The 21,429-nt window shown below is 39.8% G+C and overlaps 1 protein-coding gene across 1 annotated transcript in view; it reads right to left on the reverse strand.

Moving 5' to 3' along the window:
- The window catches only part of LOC133507826 (RNA-binding motif, single-stranded-interacting protein 2-like), a 43,484-nt gene extending 22,392 nt beyond the window's left edge, over window positions 1-21,092 (reverse strand). Inside the window, exon 1 of the mRNA XM_061833305.1 lies at window positions 20,561-21,092. Coding sequence (XP_061689289.1) covers window positions 20,561-20,632 — 72 coding nt within the window. The 5' untranslated portion in view covers window positions 20,633-21,092. The remainder of the gene's footprint in view (window positions 1-20,560) is intronic.
- Between the last annotated feature and the right edge of the window lie 337 nt (window positions 21,093-21,429).

A 21,429-nucleotide genomic window follows, 5' to 3' on the forward strand; every position in this document is an offset into this window, starting at 1 on the left:
ACCCCTGCCGACCTTTATTTAGCCAGCTGCACGGTGGATGATCCAACAACAACAACAACAAACAACTTCATTGCAGGATCATACAACACGACACAATTAGAAAACAATGGAATGCCTCACCATATTGGACGATATTTCAACAAACAATATGTAACAATGTTCAGTGCAATCCAGTGCAAAATTACCCCCCCCCCAAAAAAAAACAACTTTACCAAGGGTTTACTGAATGAATATGCTTTTACAAAGAGCAATTATGAACTCCAACATTATGAAATCAAATACAGTTATTTCATAAAACCCAATTACTTTACTATGAAAGCACCGACTTTTCATTTGAAAATCCCCATTGTCAATATGTCAAGGACGGTACCCCTCCGTTGTTCTGCTTGACCATTGGTTACCCGTTCAGGGTCACAGACAACAAAGAACTTTGCAGTTGTGATTTCCTTGTCCCTTCCTTCAGTTATGACTTCTGACGTTTTTAGTTCTTTTTTTTACTGCAGTTAGGGCTGCTCAAATTTAAATTATATGACATACTTTGTGATCATTGTTTTCTCTAATGCCACTGCAGACAAAAGATCCGTGTTCAGTCAGAATTGTTAAATTTGTTAATGTTCTTTGCTGCAGATTCCTAACTCGAAATATTCAATGCATATTTTTAGGATCCAGCTAAAGATAAAATTTCAAGATGATTTCCATAAATAAAACTGTGTCTTGGCGTAAACCTCATACTCATCAAAGACTAGTAATCTAGGGGATTAAGTCGACATCATGATCTTTGTAAAGACAAAATTCCGATTACACTGGAGAGCTCATAGATCTCATTGGAGCACACAAGTATCCGATGATACAGTTTTTTTACTGCTGCACCGCCCATCTTGTTTCAATGTCCAACCTTTTTATGAGTTTGACTTTACCTCCCTGTGGGGTTTCTCCAGTTGACCCTGGCTCGAACCTCACAATTTCATAGATTCCTGGCTGTTGGGGAATTTTCCCGTCTTTGTGTGTCATGGCTTCTTTCTCCTGAGGGGAGTGCTTGTCTTCTCCTCAGGAAGGAAAGTGACCAGCTGACTGACATACATGCTGATTCACAGATTTATGGCCTGTTTTAAAAGAGGACCATTGAGTAAAGCTCCAGTAACCCTAACATTACAAAAAAACTGTGAGACAAAGGTTAGTGCTTGGTCACAGCCTCTAAGACAGAGCCACACTTAACCCAGAATAGATATGCCACTTGCTGGAATTTTATCTGAACACCACATGTTTAAATTTCAAGGGAACATTTTAAAGAACAAAGCATGGTTGTGCTCTGTGCTCCCGAGTATTTTCCGTTGTACCAAACCTGTAGAAGTAGCACATGGAATGGAGGGCTTTGAACTCCTTTACGGGAACATTGGTACCGATTTGTGTATGACCGATGGGTTAAAATCAAAAGGCAAAGAAGTGCAAGACTTCATCCAGCACAGTAAACTGAGATAACAAGAACTTCAAAATCACATGTCAATTTCAGTACATTACCTTTTATGGAGTGTGATGTCCATACTGGAGATGAGCCAAGTCAGGGTTTACAAAAAAACTAATGCACACTGAACAACACTTATTTTCTGACTCACATTAAACCAAAACTGGGTGTTAGTTCACAGGTTGTCTGTTTGTCCACATTTGGTCGCATCAACTCGTTACACGGCAAGCTCGACCCAAGCTCTCAAGAAATATGTAGTAGTAGTAAGTGTTGCAGGATATGATGCTCTCATGACAGAGGTTTAGCTCAATAATTTTGGGTAACTTTTGGTATTCAACATCAGGGGCATCTTTAGATTCTGTTGTAAATGTATTTTTGCATTTATTTTACTGTTGGATTTTTGAATGCTGAAAATTATTTTGTATTGGGTAGACTGTATGAGGCATGGTGGAGCAGCTCTAGAGCACTGGCCTCACAGTTCTGAGGACCGGGGTTCAAAGCGGGCCCCGCCTGTGGGGAGTTTGCATGTTCTCTCCGTGCCGGCATTGGTTTTTCCCCGGCACTCCGGTTTCTTCCCACTTCCCAAAAACATGCATTCATTGGAGACTCTAAATTGCCCCTAAGTGTGAATGTGAGTCCAAGTGTTGTCTGTCAACATGTGCCCTGCGATTGGCTGGCAACCACTTCAGGGTGTACCCTATCTCCTGCCCGATGACAGCTGGGATAGGCTCCAGCAGAGCCGTGACCCCCGTGAGGATAAGCAGCTCAGAAAATGGATGGGTGGATAGGTAGACTGTAATGATATCAGACATTATTAACATTTTATTAGAGCCAGAATGATGGATAGATCCTGACATCTACAAGAACAAGTTTGTTAGTAGTTTGAGACAATCTAGTTTCTGTTTGTGAAAAAGACTTTATAACCTATGATTATCACACACACCTGTCTTAATTACCACACATTTCCTGTACAAAGAAGAAAATTAATGTGGCAATATGAACTAAAGCTTGAACACTAGCTGACTGTTCTGTGAAGAATGTGTCGCCTATTAAGATACAAAATAAAGAGAAGACAGGAAACCTTGCGTGTCTGCTCCTGATCTTATCATACTACAATTTGTCAAAACCACTCTGCATTCCAACCAGGTGAGAAGAACAGTGAACACACATCAAGACCGGTTCCTAAATCCTTCCCCCCCTCCCCCTCCTTCTGCTTTTATAGGTGATGCAGTGCAAATATCACTCTTCAATCTGTCTGTCTCTTAGGGTACGATGGCACCTTGATGCACAGTTGCACAGGCACATGTTTTCTTTCAAGCCGGTTCGGGTGGCACAATTTCAGGAGCTTTGAAACGTATACACCCACAAAGACACTGGCCCAAAGCCCGGCTGGAGTTATAACAGTGAGAGGCACACAGAGCTTCTGGCATCATCACTGTACTACTTTAGACAACTCGGCTCCCTCCCTGTCTGGCCCCCGCCTCTGCTTGCTCACCTTGGCTGGATCATTCAACAGACGCATTTGGGGAGGGTCCAAAACATCTGACATGTTAGACCGAGAAATAGATACACATACTTGGGCCACAGAGGACAAAGGTGGCACTTGAGTCATGCCAAAATTTCAAGGTAACCCACGAGGCATAACATTTTATGTCAGATCTTTCCTATTGTGGCTACTTAGTATAATAAAAAGTATATACGCAGAACAAAGGACACATTTAAATTGTTTTATTTTCAATATGCAGAAGCTATAGGTGTACTATGCTTAATCCCGCTCCATCCATTTCAGGGCTTTAAGAGCTGTTGGCAGTCATTCACCGTGCCGTGCTCCAGGCTTAAAGGCTTGGTTGTACTAAAAAAGGACCAAGTTATGATGTGCTGCACAACATCATTTGCAGCTGATTCAATCGGGAACACTTAAAGGAGAGCAATCGAAAAGTATTTTTGTCAGTTAACCATCACGCTGCAGCATCATGCAGGACTAATTTGTAGCAGAAAGCATATACTTAATAAGAGGTGGAACGGGTTGCACAACAGTGTGACACTGACTGTCCCTCTGACAAATTGCTTTAGCAGTGACTACAGACAGCACAATGGATTAGTGGTAAGCAGGTCAGCCCCAAAGGTTCTGGGTTTGAATCTTAGCACTATTTTCTCTGGTTACCCTTGATTCCTCACACACATGCAATATGTGTCCTGCAATTGACAGGCACCCAGTTCAGGGTGTACCCCACTCAAAGTAAGCTAGAATCCATTAACATAATGGGGATGAACGACATAAAAACCAAAAAAGTATGGCTTGAGTATTACCACTTCCCACCTTATGTTGAACCTTTTCCTCCCGAAGAGAAAAAGAACAGTCTTCAACAGGCTCAAGCAGTGCAGCTAGCTGTTGCTAAATATGGGCATACAGTATTGGACATATTTTGCATGGGGCTCTCCTGAAAACTACTTGTAGACTTTTAAAGATTGTGCACACACATTTCAGCCAAAAATGCAAAGTTCTGCCAAGAGGAATAACAAACAAACAAAAGTATTCCGTAATAACTTCATTTTTACATAATGAATAAAAACTGCATGCGTATGCAAAGCAAAAGGCCACTGACTTTATTGGCACAGAACCAATATGTGTGACTGGAGAGCATTGCACAATTTCATATGCCCAGCAGGGACAGTTAAACAAGATGAAAAGCCAACAGTTTCCTTTCTTAGTAGAGTAATTCTTGACTTAAATTCAAATTGGCATGGGAACACAAGACAATATATATATTACATACAATGGAATACAATTTTAAGTTTCACAAATGATTCTTGTGAACAGTGTTCTGTTCTTGGCACAAAATTTGAGCTCATATAAGATTACCTCAGTCAACTATTGCACAGCTGTACATAATTTCACTTTAAAATAGCATTCTTATTTAGTTGAGCAACAATAATCCCCGTGAACATTAGCAAAGGCGGCTTTGCTCAGGTGATAAAGTAACCCAAAAGTTGTGAGTTTGATCCTCAGTCCACCCATTACCCTACAATTTAAAAGATGTTGCATCATCAGGTGACAGTGATCAAGTAGTTTGAGTGCCTCGAGGGTAGAAATGTGTTTGAGGGAAGACTATTCCTAAAATAGTGGCTGTAACAGGGCTGAAAATAATCATGTAGTGCTTTGACCTCAGCTACCTTTTTGGGTTGTGTATCATGCAAATTGTGTTATGTTCTTCTTAGGACATACAACATAGCACAATAATCTCTTAGTTTTCAATTAAGAACTGCGACCTGTATAGTGCTAACAAAAAACCTCGACAAATGTGCTGGATAAGAGGCAAATCCAATGTCGTAACAGTTATTATTAAACTTAAAGAGTGTGCAACTGATTGACTGTAAAACACTAATTTCTTATAATTGACTGGTGCTCAGAATAGCGACAGCTGTTCAGTCTGTCTTTTTAAGTGTGACTGACTGAACGTTTCACAGACAAAGAGACGAAGCATCTCTGCTCTTGAGTGCACAAACAGTGCCTGCGTTCCCTGCTGAAATCTGATCTAGGATGAACCAGATAGTTGCCCGCTCTACATGAATATACGCTTGCGAACACATTATTGTCTGGACTAAGCTTTAATATAAAAATAAACAATTTAACTTGCCTTCAATAATTGATGCATTAATTATACTTCTAAATAATTTCTATAATAAATCCACATCAATGAATACAACTTCAAAAACTATACCAAGATTTGTGAAACATTGTCATTGTCATCACTACGAAACTACTTAGGGCAAAAGTACTTGTTCAGCAAAAGCTTCAAGTTTCCGCATTACATCACATGTATTGAACAGTCGAACAGAACAAGCTTCCCAAACATCTGTAATGTCACAAATCCTGTCCAAGCCTGCCGCTTAAAATTATCTTTTTTGATGAGTGCTTAGAACATTCACTTTGATCAATAAGCATGAAAATAGCTTTGGAGTGGCACAATGAAAGTTCAAATACATCACTAGCTCAAACTAGAGGGTGAAGGGCCTTTCATTTCTGGTAAATTGATGTTTGCGGTGGAACAAACGAGTTATGTTAAATGCTAGATGTTTAAAACAGACTGTTTTCGACCACGTGACTACATCCGGGGCACCTGGCCACATTGGATGGGTTCACTCAACCGACGTGCTGGTCACTGTATGGCTTTTGCATACAGACCGGAGTTACACAAATGTTAGTACGACTGTTAAAAGTGACACATGATGGCTAAAAAGACTTTGGAAAGTTATCGGGGCTCATTATATGATATTTCAAGAAACCAGTACAACAAGAAGTGTCCTTTGATCGACAATATCGACCCATATGCCTTGGAGAAACACAAATGGAGCACACAAATGTGGGCGTCGGTAACCAGCCCAGACATCGTCCACTATCTCCTCTTCTCGACAAGCACTTATACCGTGGACCAACTAAAGAATTACAAAGGTCTGGAGGCCTACAACCAATTCATCAATGGCTGGGTTCGTGATGTGTCGGTATCCATTGTAAGAAACCTGTGTCTCCACACTGCTAAGGTTAGTGTTCAGCACAATGCAATTTAAATATGTACCACATGATTACGGTCAGCGTTGTGTTAATTTATGTTGATTACACCAACAAAAGAGGTTTAGATTATTATTTTCGTTTTTGTTACCGGGAGGGAGGGAGAGAGAGAGAGGTTCGACCGCGACGAGTCCCAAGTGGAGCCCGCACCTTTTCCTCCACTTCCACGGCTACATTTTTAACTCAACTCACGAAACAGCTAGCGGTGCGGTAACTTGTTTTTGCAAATTTATTATAATAAAACAGAAAATACAGATTCTGGAGACATGCAGTGCATTCACACACGAGTATTATGTGGGCCCTTGGCCCTAAAGAATACTTGTCCTTCGCAGAACTTAGTTATTGCTAAGTAGGTGTGAAATGAAAGTAAAAGGTATCCAATACTTACTAAGAACACATTGCTCCGAGCAAACTCAGATATAAGGAAATGACTTTGCTGCTAGATTGGCTCTGCTAATACGAGACAGCCACAGTTGTTGCCGTTTGGTTGCTAACTGCTCTGTTTTCTCGTACTGGTTCTTGATCACAGCTAGCAGTCGAAAGCAACCCCTTCACACTTTACAACCCCTACTTTCGTTTGAGCAACTGATAACATAGCAGTCCGCCTCCATTCATACGCCTTTCTGGAATGATTCCTGGTTAGTTACTGTTTGTTTACTTGAATTCACCAAACTAAGATGGCGCTCGCGTTCTAAATCAGAAGGTGTGTGACATCAGTCGTAAACAGTCTATACAGGTGTAGCATTCTACAGTTATACAGCATGTAAATGCTAATAAAATTGGACCAAATGTATCTGAAAAAAAAAGTTTTGGTTGCTTGTTTGTACTATAACTAGTGTTTCAAAAATGCTAAATTCCTCTCCCCCAAAAGCAAGTCCTCTTCAAAAAAGAGGAGTTTCACATTTGCGAGTACAGTAAATGATATCCTGAATAGCAATAGAGGAAGACGAAGTGACAGTAATTGTATGTGTTGAAAAAAAATCTGATTAATTAACAGTAAAGTCTACATTGATTGTGACCAGGAGACGTATTACACCCAAAGCACCAATTCTCAACCCAAATATACTCAGATTACAAATGAACATTTGGATCAGACAGGCACGACAAGCTGTTGGTGCTAATGTCGGTGGGATTGGCCCAGCAGGCATTTTGGTGTTTTCAGTCATTTTAGAATCAACTTGTGGACAAGAATGGTTTTGACACTGTTGTTGTTTGGGGAGTGAAAGTTCAGGTAGCTCTGACTTCAGCCTTCGAATAGTAGACCGTAGTCAGGAGTATAGGGACTACAGTCAAGAAGGAACAGCTCAGACACGGATAAGTACAGTGTTGTTTTTGTATACAAAATAAAACTTGTTCCAACGTTTTTGGTGAATGTATCTAGTCTTTTGGTTTAAATTCTGTTCACAATACAGTAACAACTACAACTGATCATTCTGAACACAAGTCTATAAATAATTTTCATACAAATAATTTATAACCTTTTGTATGATTTGTCTCACCAACATTTGCAAGTTTAATTCTGACTCTCAAAAGCCCGTGAATGCACCCAAAAAACGTCTGATGCCCCAGGTAGACATCACCATCACTCACTAACTTCAGGCTGTATGATGGTCAAAGCAATATTTTTGCATACATGTACATGTACATGTAGAGATACAATCTGAGAGGAGCTTTGTGAATGTGCGTTCTTTCACGCACAACATCGCTTCCCTACATTATATGTGCAAGGCTTGACTTAAGCGTATCTTGCATCTCAGTTTCCAGGTTGAAATTCACATTTTCGCATCAAAAAACATTGAAAAGTAAAACTGCAAATCAGGTTTACCGCAGGGACCGTCGCAAAGAAGGAAAACAGTGGTGACAGAAGGTGGACAGAATGCGTTTATGTTACTGATACGTGGATGTATATATATGATGATATATAGAGTTTGACTGAGAAGCGGCAAGACGAGTCGCTAAATGCGATGGTAAATTGACAGAGGAAAAAAAATGACTAAAATGTAATTGCATTTTATGGTGAAATGCAAGGTGAGCACCCATTTGTTGTAACACAGACCTTTCCCTTCACCAAGTATGAAGCCACAGCCCGGGACCGGAGAGAGAAACTTGAAAAGCAGACCATGAGTTAGCCTACTTTACTAGCATAACGTCACGACTGCAGAGTGAGTCTTTTGAGTACTGCCAAATGTGTGTTTTTTTTTTTTTTTTTTTTTTACCGTGAGAAGGACATTATAACGCAAACATAAGGGTACATACAGTGGCCTTTTTACTCAGTGTGTTTACTCTGTGTGACAAATGACCAACCGAATGATACGGAAGCGGCAAAACTTTGAGTCAAGTAGATGAAAAATGTGGCAAATGAGGCCAAAGAGGAATAAGAGCAAAATGCATCATCATCATTTACCCAAGCAGAGGAGGATTTAGGTGAAGGGAGATGTCTGAAATATTTTCTGTCTCTCAATGTTTCTTCATTTTAGTTTGAACAACTTGAACACTTCCAAACAGAAGTAGTACAAAGAATATTTGTCTTCTTCCTAGTCAGCTGGTCTCAGGTCACGGATGCACAGCCATGGAACTGATGTATTAATATGCCACATAATGCACAAACATTCACTGTTTAAGAGCCGATGCACAAAGGCTGTTATGTGGGAAGTTCCCACTGGGAGCTCTTATTAACTTTTAGGGACTCACTGAGTAACTTTACTGCAGCCTGCCTCCTGCTTTGTACTCTGCCCTCTCATGGCTTAAGTATTTTTAATCTATGCACCCATTTTTTTTTTTTGCATGCATTCAATTTTAATGTAATGATGACATTTAAAATGTAAAATACGTTTTAATTATATTGTACTGCTCTGTGAAGCACTTAATCCTTGGTTATTCAGATCAAGATATGCCACTGTGCCTCATATATCGTACATAGTCTTACAATATTTAGCAAATTCCTGGAGTACAATAAACCCCCACCAATTTGCTGTTAAAAAATTTAAATAAATAACAAAGCAGAATGTACTTATATTATGCATATATGCAGAGAGAGAGTAAGAGAGAGAGAGAGAGAGAGAGAGAGAAAATTTTACACTTGACACTATGTGAGTCCCAGGATGCACATGTCATGGAAACAATGAGTCCCTGCCCAGGAACAATGAGTCCCTGTCCACAAGTTAACATCACAGAATAAAGATACAGTAATCCCCCGCTACATCATGGTTGTTGCTTTATGGTTCTGCTAAATTTCAGATCTTCATGACAGTTATACATTTTTTGGTGTTCTCCGTTGCATTCTTGCTCTCTCTCAATATATTGTGTTTAGGTAGGACTGCATTCCACAATAAGAGCAGGTAAGCAAAAAGAGAAACTTATGCATGTACAAATAAAGTGCTGAACTTCAGAAAAATTAAGTTTGTGCTTCTGATTTTCTATTTGGCATTTTGACACTACAGTGAATTCTTAAACAGTTTCACATAGTTTAATTTTACAAATCTTTACTGAACCGCTTTGGAGGGGGGTTTTGTTCAAAATATTTTTTTCTCTCTCTCTTACATGCATGCACTTTTAAAGGCTCTGCGGCATGTGCAGTTTTTTTTTTTTTTTTACTGTAACCTATTCACAGTTTTATTACTGTGTTTAATTCCCAGTTTTGTTGTGATGCTGTCAAGTGTCTCTTGGCTCATCTGGACAATTAAGTCACTGTAACAGACATTGACATTTTTTTCCGATGAGCTCACGGTGAGATGAGAATGAACGTCTGCCTGAAAAGAACATAAACAAGCCATTTGATGAGGCCCTGAGCGAGACTCATGATACCTTGAGAGGCGACAGGCCGTCTCCTGTTATTTTTCCTCTCAGGAAGCCTTACGTGGAAAATGACCAAATTTAATTTGAGAACATTAATTCTATTTATTCGAAGGAGGAAATGAGGTGCTGAGTCAGGGGAGGAGCCACTGGCTTTCCACGCAACAGAAACCAAACACCTTCAAGCAGCCGGGCTCTGTAATCGCCGGTCTCACACAAAGAGCTTTTCTCACCCCTCTCTGTGTTTATTTTGTGTTCAGACATTTATTTTGTGGAATCGTGCGACTCAGATATGGCATAAAGTGAGCAAGAGAGGGAAACTCTAAGGCGATGGGAGGGGAAAACATTTACTCAGTCGCCTGAACTTTTGGTGAACCTTTCTCTACGAAATAGGCCAACGACAGTTTGAAGATTTTAACAAACGCCGAAATTTTAAATTGCCTCATTTTAATCCTTCAGATCTATCTGATGTTGTAGAAGTTTTATCAAGATGATAGAATAGAGCAAAACGATGTAACAGGAGTCCGCCAAATAATCTTTCAATTGCGGGTACGTTAGTCATACCAAATTAGTTCCATACCTGGCATGGCTATATATTTAGAAAGTTTCCTGAACCCTCAAGTGACTATTATTTTTAAACGTGATGGGTGATTTTAATTTGTGCAAAGAACAAGACAACAGGAACAGAACCGTTTTCCCATTGTGTTCTATATCACAAGAACTGAGTCTAGTGCAAGGCAATCACAGCGTCAATCCCGCTGAACATAAACAAAAACATGGTGCCTTTGCAGTGTCAGACATATGGACCAGCCACCCAGGATGTTGGACATCTTATTTTATCATGTTAAATTGTTGAACCTATAAAATGTTATTTTATTTAAGATTGAGTGGAAATGGTGTACAACGGCTGAAATATAATTTAACACGTCACCATTTTTAACACTAAATATATTTCCAAAGGTGCTATTGACATGAAATTATTATTATTATTACAAAGAAAGCAGAACAAATCAGATCAGAAATTAAGTTAAGTGTATAATAATGTGAAATGACACAGGGAAAAAGTATTGAACCCATGAAGAAAGGGAGGTGTAAAAAGGCAAGGAAAGCCAAAACAAAATCTAATATCCATCAATAATCAAATAACAATCCAGCTCCTTGTCATTGCAAATTACTATCAGATGTTTCAGACCAGACTGATGGCCTACAAAAAGGTTGCGTTGCCAAGGTGTGAGTCAAGACACATTTCATTATGTGTAAGACCAAAGAGTTGTCTCCAGACTATCGCAAACAAATTGTTGCAAAACATAACGATGGCATAGATAACAGGCACATAGAGCGTCTAAGCTTTTGAATGTACTAGGGAGTGAGCCATAATAGTGGAAAGCCAGTATTACCACCATAAATATGCTTTGATAAGGTCCTTCTTTCAAGATTTTTAACAGAGGAGTGCAAAGAATAATTAGAAGAGTTGTCCAAGAACCAAGGATCACCTGTGGAGAGCTTCAAATAGACCTGGAATTAGCAGGTACTGTTGTCACTAGGACAACACTGAGGAATGCACTCTGCTGCCATGGCCTGTATGCATGCTCATCACCTCAGACTCACGTCAAAGCTTGTTTAAAGTTTGCCAAACAACATTTGGACGAGTCAATTAAATACTGGGAGAATATAGTCTGGTCGGAGGAGGGGAAAACTGTGTTCCTTGGATGCCATAATGCACAGCAGGTTTGGAGAAGAAATGAAAAAAAAAAAAAACATTATACCACCAATCAAGTTCCGAGATGAGAAAATGATGGTGTGGGGCTGCTTTTCAGCAAATGGTACTGGTAAACTTCACATTATTGAAGGACGACTGAAGGGGAAAATGTACAAAGACATTCTTGGCAAAAATCTGCTGCCATAATGAGGATGATAAAAATGAAACGAGGTTGGACTTTTTGGCAGAATAATGATCTAAAACATACCGCCAAGGACAATTTCCGTTGGTTTGAACAAAAAATAAATAAAGCTGCTGGAATGGCCCAGCCAATCACCTGACATGAATGCTATCGAAAATCTCTGGAAAGAACTTAACTCAGGGTCCACAAAATAAGCCCACAGAACTGTCAACATTTGAAGACTGCTCGTGTGGAGGAAGGGCCAAGCTCACACTGGAGCTATGCATGTGACTAGTTTCAGGAGGAGTCTTGAACCTGTCATTCCAAAGAAAGGCTTTTGTACAAAGTATAGACTAAATAACAGTTGGCAAGTTCAATACTTTTTCCCTGTCATTTGAAATTATTACACATAATTTATTTCAGCCGCTGTATGTTTTGACAAAAGGGACAATGGTTATTTGGTACAGGGGGACAAAGAGAAAAAAAGGTTTTGAATTATGTCATTATCATTTGCTATTTCTCCAAGAAATTTGGGGAAAAAAATATTTTGATGCCATATCACCTACCCCTAAAGCCTGTAACACACTATTCCCTGAACAAAAACTCATTTAAGATCATTTGGTCAGCAGCTACATGTTTTGGTGTACATAATTTTCAGTATTTTGTCTGCCTAATGGGGCCTCAAGATGGATATATGACATGTTTGATAATGTTGCCTTGCCTAGTAGAGCACCTTGCTGTGGCCAGAAATTAAAGGTAGCCAATTAAGTCGCATTTTCCTTTCACATGCTTTCAAGATGGCGGCCCCCAGCAAAAATGTCAGCATATTCCTGGGTAGCATTCACTCAATCAAACCAAAGTGTAACATCAATTGCGCCAGAGTATATGTTCATCCAACAAAACAATTCTCTATATATTCTTGTATTTTGACTTCTCGAAAATGGTGTCAGCTTCTCTGACGTATTTGCCATTTGCAAAACTCAAGTTGCATATTTCTACAAAGTTTCATAAATGAAAAAATATACACTATTTAAACACTGATTGGTACATATATCTTTATGCAGGATTATTTAAGTTTCTATCAAAGCAGTGATTCCACCCAGGATGTTAGGCCCCCTAGTCTACCCCAAGCAATAATCAGGAAGTTATCCAATGTCACTTAATGTGTCAAAAAAGCATTTTTAACCACAAATGTATTTTTATCTACCTACTGTATGAAAATATTGTTTACATTAAATGTATACTGAAAGGTAGAACCGTTAAATGCTCTTCCATGGGATGGCATCATCAAAATTTCCCTTTTGTTTGGTCATTTGTCCTGAGATTTATCTAATGGAAAATGAGTTCCTTGGCTAAATACATTGTTGTAATCCACATCCATTGTTCCATATGCAGGATCATACAAATTATCACCGACATTAGTACCCTGCTCCCAGAAATTGCCTATGATACAACTAATTTCTAATTCTGACATTGCCGTCTGTACATTTACATCGTCTGCCATTTTATATGCCCAACGGGTCATATAAAGTGAGCACAAACAAAACATTCATATAACCTTTTCTATTTTCTGTGTCATGTTGCATACATGCCTGGGGTATTTGGATGCCCCCCCATTGTTACATCCTTTTGCTCAAACACTAGTGGTCACACTAACATGCGCCACCAAAACATCAACATCAGCTAAATCAACTTGTATTGAGAATGAGAAACACAATCTCACGGATATCCTAATATAAAAATCTACAGTACTATTTTGAAAACAGTTGTTCTCAGTTTCTTGAAAGACTCGAAATGCATACTAAACTGTACATATATTGAACATGGCCAGAGGATGACAAAGTGAATTTCAGTCACTTTTCCCCAAAGATTACACAATACTATCTTCAAAGTCCGCGTAACAGCACTTTGACTGTTTAAACAGACTCTTATCTATGCTGACGAATTGTGGCCCCTTTTATAGTGTTTTCCATAAAACCACGTGCGTCAAGAGCATCTGTTTTGAAAAATATGCTCTGCTGTTTTAGCTGTCCCAGGTCAGATACGCCATCCAAATCTGTTTTAACAATGTACCGAGATTAAATCTTAATTACTCAAATACAGCGTTGCTTTCTGACGACTGATCTAAGTTAAATGTCAAAGAAGTGACAAAATATTGATATTGTTCTCAAGTGTCTTTAGACCCACATTAACTATGTGGAATCTTTAGAAAAAGATGCCTCAATTCAGATTTTTTTGCCCATATGGAACTGATTTTCTTACGCCAGTCTGAACAGCACATCCGATTTCTATTCATGTCAACCTGGGCCACTTTCTTATGTACAGTAGTCCCGATATCTAATGTTTTCAGACATCCCGTAGTCTGATTGGCCATGTCACATTCATCAGACCTCTGCGGCAAGAGGAATTACTGTCGTCGTCAATGCAACTCGATTCCAATGCAAAAAACAGAGATATGAGGCAAATGCTTTTACAGGGAGTGCGGTTTGAATCCATATTTATTTTATTATGTTTTTATTTTAATATTCCTCATGCTGATTACAAGAAACACTGTATAATGGACCTTTGCAACCTGTCAATCACTCGTACAATAATAGCCAATCAGATAGCCGCATTGTCTTAACCCCTGGCTTTACGCACCCCTCTAGCCACATTTGTCCCACAAGCAATGCTGGTTGTCAGTAGCGTGTGCTTGGAAAGGTTAATGTTACGAAGAAAATGGTTCTCCGATGCGCTTGGGGAACGTGCAATTCAGATGAACAATATTCTGCTAGGTTACAAGGGGGCCGTTTGATTCATTTTCCAAAGCCTAAAACACAGTTGATGAAGTGGCTACAATGGATTAAGGCTTGCGGAAGACCGCACGTACATTGGAGGAGAACAACTTTCACTTTGTTAGTGTGTCACTGACCTGCTGAATAAAGTGTGTAATGTTTCATGCTGAAGAGTCAGGTTAATGATACGTAAATGTGCGATGTCATGCAAGAGAAATGTCTATTTGCCTATTTGTATCACATCCGACTTTTAAGACAGAGCACTGGGTTCAATTACGAGCCAAGACAAATGAATACACCCACTCACTTATAAAGACAACAATGATATTATTGGTGATCTTTCCAAGTAAAAAGTACTCACCTTGAATTACATGCACAGTACGATTCCACTATTTTATCTTGTTGGATTTCAATATGAAGTTTGTGAGCCATCAATTGTTTTTGCATCGATACCAATGTTTCACTGTCACTCTGACATTGTGTCCTGTTCCGTCCAAAATCTTAATTTCGTGTACATATCCTTGCGTAAAATAGTTGAGACCTCTTTGTAGAACTCTTGTGGACAAGTCTGACGCATTTGGCAAAAAACATGCCCCATTTTGGATACTTGTGGGACATGGCTAACGGGACGGATCTTAAAATCGCCATCGGAAAGGTCCATTGTGTTTAAGTTGATGTGTTGTCTTTGTGATTGAAGTTTTAAAGTACAGTGGTGCACTGGCAAGACTGTTTGTGACCAGGGTCGTAACTCAAAACACTCAGTCTAATAATCTTTTTCCATTAAAATGCATGGAAATAGAAGAATATTCACATACTTTTAATACGATACGGCTCACAAGCAAGCAAGAAAAGGTTATGTAGCCTAACAAACTAGTGCAATCGCTAACAGTTGTGCGTAAATATCTCAGCGTGATGTCGAATCATGCTATAAGGTTCCAGTGAGGGTGAAGTAATTTAATTACAGTCAGTTAATACCCATTATTTCTGTCATGTTGTAATGTTGATTTGACCAGAGAGATAAGAATATATGATCCGACCAGAGTATTGATTTTCAACCTTTATAGAGCCAAAGCACATATTTTAGTTACAAACCTCACGGCATGCAAACGAACATGTTTCGAAAAGTAGATACATTAATTAGTGTATGAACTTACTGTCATCGGATAGAATTCATTTGTTCTGTCTATCACCATGCCTCACTGGCATAAATATATGAACAAAGATACATTATTTATTGTAAATATATATTATAGAGCAAATGAACAGATAATTTAGGTAGGCACATTGCTCCATCTTGTGATGGGATCGTGATCGGTTATCGTTTTTTTTTAACTCGGCGATCAGGGATCGGCCCCAAAAATCTTCACTGTGTAAAGCCTATGTAATAAGATTTAAAAAAAAAAAAATCTGCCGTGTTTAATTGCCCAACATAATCATTTATTATTATTATTTATTATTTATTACATTTTAAACTTATAGGCTCCTTTTCTCAAGTGATATAGTGGAATAGCAGTGACATAGTAATAAATTTCTGGTTTCCAGTTCAGATACTCTAGCATTACTGTGTCTTACAGTATTTTTTCTCTTGACACTTTTTCATTTGCCTGCTGTTTTTGAAACTGAAACTGAAAATGCACTTTTAGGCCTTTTTCGTACAAAAACTTCCGTCGACACACAGAGTCCTAACATAATTAAATAGAATTCAAAGAATTAAACAGTTGGGTCTCGTGATTTCATGCATTCACATTATCAAGTCACTATTAATATATTGTGGAAGGACTAAAAAATATAAGGTAGTAAGTATTGTTACATTGCCTGTCTGCATGTGTTTCAGCACCATTTTTTTAAAGATATTTCTTTCTCAACAGGTTATATCACTGCAACATCCATCCTCATTAGCACCTTGACAGCATTTTGCACCATGTGTTAGCATTAAGCTACCGACTTGAAATTGTAATAATTGTAATGTTTGTTTCATGTTTAGTTTTCCACTGGCCTTCAAGTGAGTGGATGAAGAGCTTGACGTAAGCACTGAGCCTGTTTTTCGCAGAATGTTATACTATCTCACAAACAGATGCATGTTGCCATCTAGCATTCACAACTCAAATTTTCGCTCGCAAGACAAAAAAATTTAAGCGAGCGATAGCTAGTATTTGAAAAACTTGTGAGTTGGGTCCCTCCTATGTCGTAGTACCACTTTAATAGTTATTTTCTACGCCAGGGGTGTCAAACTAATTTTTGTTAATGGCCACATTGTAGTTACGGTCTCCATCAGAGGGCTGTTATGACTGTTAAATCATAAAAATCTCTCACAGCATCATCATATTTTCACATGAAATTTATGAACTAGTTTTGGAATCAGAACTCAAAGGGAATGTTTGTTTTTTTCTTCTAAACTTTTATTGATCTTTAGTAGCACAAAAATGCTAGCAAGATGTCAACGATTTGAAATTTTGGTACATATTTTAAGAATCTCGGAAGTTGATACACATGATTTGCCTTTGCGAGCCACATGATATTTTGCTTCGGCCCACACTTGGCTCCCAGACCTTGAGTTTGACACCTGTGTTCTACGCAGTGTCCTGTCTCTAATGTTAAATTTGCGTTACATTTCTTGACTGTCTGGTGATGTGCTGTGCGCGTTCCTGGCCCCTGCAATTGTTTCTCATCAATTTCATTTACAGTAACATGGTTTCAAACTTCTGATGTCAGAGCATACGTCTTCAAAATGCAGATCGCTTTTGTGCTATTAAACATTCATTCACAGTGGAGTCAGTTAAAAGGATTAAGAAGTAAACCACACGCAAAAAATATATATCAATAAATATGGGCAAAAAAATTTGATTTGAGCGATAAGACTTTTTAGATCCAAATTTGTTAACAACAGTGAAAACAATGTCAATGTAGACTATAATTCAGTTCATATATGAACAGGCAAGATGAAATAGAAAACTGTCTGGAATCACATTTTGGCTGGAAAATGACTGCTGTTCTACTACAAAGCAGCTATTTTTAAACAAGTGACAATGAAAATCTGAAAATAATCCACTTTCATCATTTAAGGAAAGAAGACATGTTAACAACTTTCATAATGGCAAATGTGATGTTCGGTATACAGTGGAAGTAAAAACTATAGGAACCCTTTAGAATTAGATGCCTGCATGAGCTGATCGTAAAATGTAGTCAGATCTTCATTGACTGCATTACTTTTGTGTGTGTTTGGTGATTGCATGCGGATAAAAAGCAGACAATTGAAACCTAATACTCATGCAAACACAAATGTTGATGAGAGTTCCCAGGCGTTGGCTTCTCTCACAGGAAGCCAAAATGTCACTATATATTGTAAATGTCACTTCAAATTTTCCCAATCCAACATGTGAGCAAAGGGTGTACATGTAAGATTACAGTCCCTAACAAAAGGATTTTAATGGCGAGATCAATTCAGACCAAAGTTCAGAACTGCATCTTTTATTTCATGGTATTTACATCAGGATGTGTTAAAAACAACCTTTTGTTTTAGGTTACTCATTTTTCACATTAGCAAAAGTATTGGAAAAGACATTCATTTAACTTGAGGTGAATAACATTTAATATTTGGTGGTCAAAGCCTCACTTGCAATAACTACAGTACATGAAGCCTGTGACACATTGATTGTTGCAATCTTAGTTTGAAATGCTTTTCCAGCCCTTTACTGCAGCCTCTTCCAGTGATTGTTTGTTTCTGAGGGTTTCTCACTTCTCCTCTTCTCCTTTTCAGAAGGTAAAATTAATGCTCAACTGAAAAAATGTCTGGTGATTGACTTGGCGAGTCCAAGACCGTCACTTGTTTCCCTGAGTATGTCTTTTGTTGTGTTTGCAGTTTAAATGAATGAATGAATGCCATCCAAGGCGAACACGGTGGAGCAACCTGTTAGGGTGTTCAAATCCTGTCCCTGTTTGTGTGGAGTTTGCATGTTCTCCCCATGCCTGCGTTGGTTTTCTCTGCGAACTCTGGTTTCCTCCCACATCCCAAAAACAAGCATTCATTGGAGACTTTCCCAGATCCCAAAAACAAGCATTCATTGGAGACTCTAAATTTCCCTTACGTGTGATTGTGAGTGCAACTGTTGTGTCTCCATGTGCCCACCAATTGGATGGCAACCAGTTCAGGGTGTACCGTGTCGCCAACCCTGATGATAGCTGGGATTGGCTCCAGCACTCCTGTGACCCTTGTGAGGATAAGCGGCTCAGAAAATGAATTGATGGATAAATACAATTGTTTTGGGTCTTTGTCCTGTTGCGTGGCGAAGCTTCTCGCAATTAGTTTGGATGCATTTATCGGTAAATTGCCAGACAAAATGGTTTTGGAGACTTCAGAACTCATTCTTCTGCTACTATGATGAGTTACATTAATAAAGACGAGTGAGGCCAACCCAGAAACAACCATGCAAGCACTTTACCTCTGCCATGGTTCACAAATGAGCTTGTATTTTTTTTTTTTTTTGAGACACATCCATTCTTTCCTTTCCATCACTTTAGGAGACGTTAATCTTAGTCTCATTTCAAATTTCGATCTGGCTTTACCATTCTTTTTGTTGATGAATGGTTTACATCAAGTGGTGTAGCCTGTATATTTCTTCTCTCTCCATCTAGTTTGAACAATAGATTGTGATACTTTCACGCCTACCCTGTGGAGTTTGGCAGTGATGTCACTGACTTGTCTTTGAATGTTTCTTCACAGCTCTCGCAAAGTTTCTGTCATCAACAGCTGTTGATACCCTTGGCCGACCTGTTCAATGGCTGTTGCTCAGTACACCAGTAGTTTCTTTCTTTTTCAGGACATTCCGACTGTTGTATTGGCTCTATGCAATGTTTGTGCAAAAGCTCTGATTGCCAACGCTCAGCTTCAAAATGGTTTGGTTTTCTCCAATAGATGATTCTCTAGTTTTCACAGGTGAAACCCGAAAGCCAAAACAAGCCCCATCTAATGTTTTACCAATCAATTTAAAAGACCAACTAGAAGCACCTACCAGTCACATGTCCCAATACTTTTTTTTGCTTGAAAAGTGGGTGGTTAAAAAAAAAAGGTGCTCTGTCCTGAGTTTTTTTAATCACATCTACATGTAAGTCCCACGAAAAAAAAATGTGAAGTTCCGAACTTTTGTCTCATATTCGTCTTTTGATCTGAAACCCAAATGTCTTCAGTATATAACAAAAACAAAGGAATTGACCTTGCCATTCCAATACATTTGGATGGGACTGTACATGTACTACGACAGGAAAAAAATTATTTCCCGTAAATATGGTCGGTGGGAGACAGGATGTGAGCAGGCTCTGCCTCAGCATACTGAATTCAGGGGAAATGATTCGAATAAACCACACGAATCAATCAAATAGAAACAAGTCGGGTCTAAATTACGTTTCAACACTTAAGTCGTGACTGCTGTTGAATGTTTTAAGGAGTGGGCGTCTTCACACTGGTTTCAAAATGTCACAATGTAAACAGAATCCAGTGAATTCACATTTCTGGGAATAAAGCAGTCACCGTGGTCTCTTTTTTTCCAAGGGGTGGGGCATATTCCACTTCCACAAGGGAAACACAAACGAAAAATAAACTTTGCCAACTTAGCCGGTTTCTAACATTCGATGAAAGAAGGCGAAAAGAGGAGCTTTTCTGTTGTTTTTGGTTGTTTTTTTTCCGAAACCTCTCTCCTCAAACTCGCGCATCTGCTCCCACCCACGGCGTCCGCACTCAAGTTGCTCTGCGCCGGGGACTTTTTCCCCCACAAGAGTCCGTAAAAGCCCCGTCCACATCCCGCCCGTGTTGCTCTCCCACACAGACGACAGAGACACACTAAGCTAGTTGACGGCCGCTGCTAAACGCCGCCCCGCGAACGACCGCTTCGGACCCAGCCAGGTCCGGACGGCAATGAAAGCTGTCCGCGATCCGCCAAAGTGCAAAAGTTAAATTCAAGTGGCCTCTCAAGGACACTGCAGCCCACTGTCACTAACCAGCCTCTCCGTGGCGACGCGCGCGGACGGGTGTGCTGCCCCGTGAGGTGAAGTCGAGTCAAAATGGTGGAAAAGCGAGTGGGACTTTTACCTTTTTGCTGTTTCTGCTGTTAAAGCCGCTGTACGGGTTGATTCCTGCCCTTGGCGGTACGGAGAGCAGCATTTTTCTCGGCGCTATGTCCGGAGCGGCGAGCACTGCCCAGGCTGCCAGCTGACGTCAGCAGCTGGGGAAGTGAGAGCCTGGAGTACCGCTGCCTGACTGCGAGTGGTGCTGCTGCGACGGGACGCGGCCGGAGGAAAAGGGAGGGGAGGGCCGGACGAGGCGAGGGAGAGCAGGGGAGGGGACGGCTCCCCGGGGTCTCCTCCACACAGCTCCAGCAGGTGGTCTGCACCACGACCCCCCCAGCCCCAAATTCAAAGTGGGATTATTATTTCGAGGAAGGATAAAATGACTTAGAACAATGAAGGGACCAAAAAAAAAAAACATGTTCGAGGCAAGAGCGATTTCTAACCAACTGAAAGATCAACCAGCGTGCCACGATGCCATAAAAGTGCCATCTTTTCACCTTTTGCTAATCATTATCTATAAATACACACACAGACACACATTTGTATATATAGGATGGCACGGTGCAGCAGCTGGTAAAGCATTGGCCTCACAGTTCTGAGGACCCTGGTTCGATCCTGGTCCCATCTGTCTGGAGTTTGCACGTTCTCCCCATGCCTTTGTGGCTTTTCTCCGGGAACTCCGGTTTACTCCCAAATCACCTAAAAAAAAAAAAAAAAACATGCAACATTAATTGGACACTAAATTGCCGCTGGGTGTGATTTTGAGTGTGGCTGTTTGTCTCTATGTGCCCTGCGATTGGCTGGCAACCAGTTTAGGGTGGACCCCGCCTCCTGCCCGTTGACAGCTGGGATAGGCTCCAGCACTCCCTGTGACCCTCGTGAGGATAAGCG

The sequence above is a fragment of the Syngnathoides biaculeatus genome, chromosome 10, assembly GCF_019802595.1.
Source record: "Syngnathoides biaculeatus isolate LvHL_M chromosome 10, ASM1980259v1, whole genome shotgun sequence".
NCBI classification, from domain to species: domain Eukaryota; kingdom Metazoa; phylum Chordata; class Actinopteri; order Syngnathiformes; family Syngnathidae; genus Syngnathoides; species Syngnathoides biaculeatus.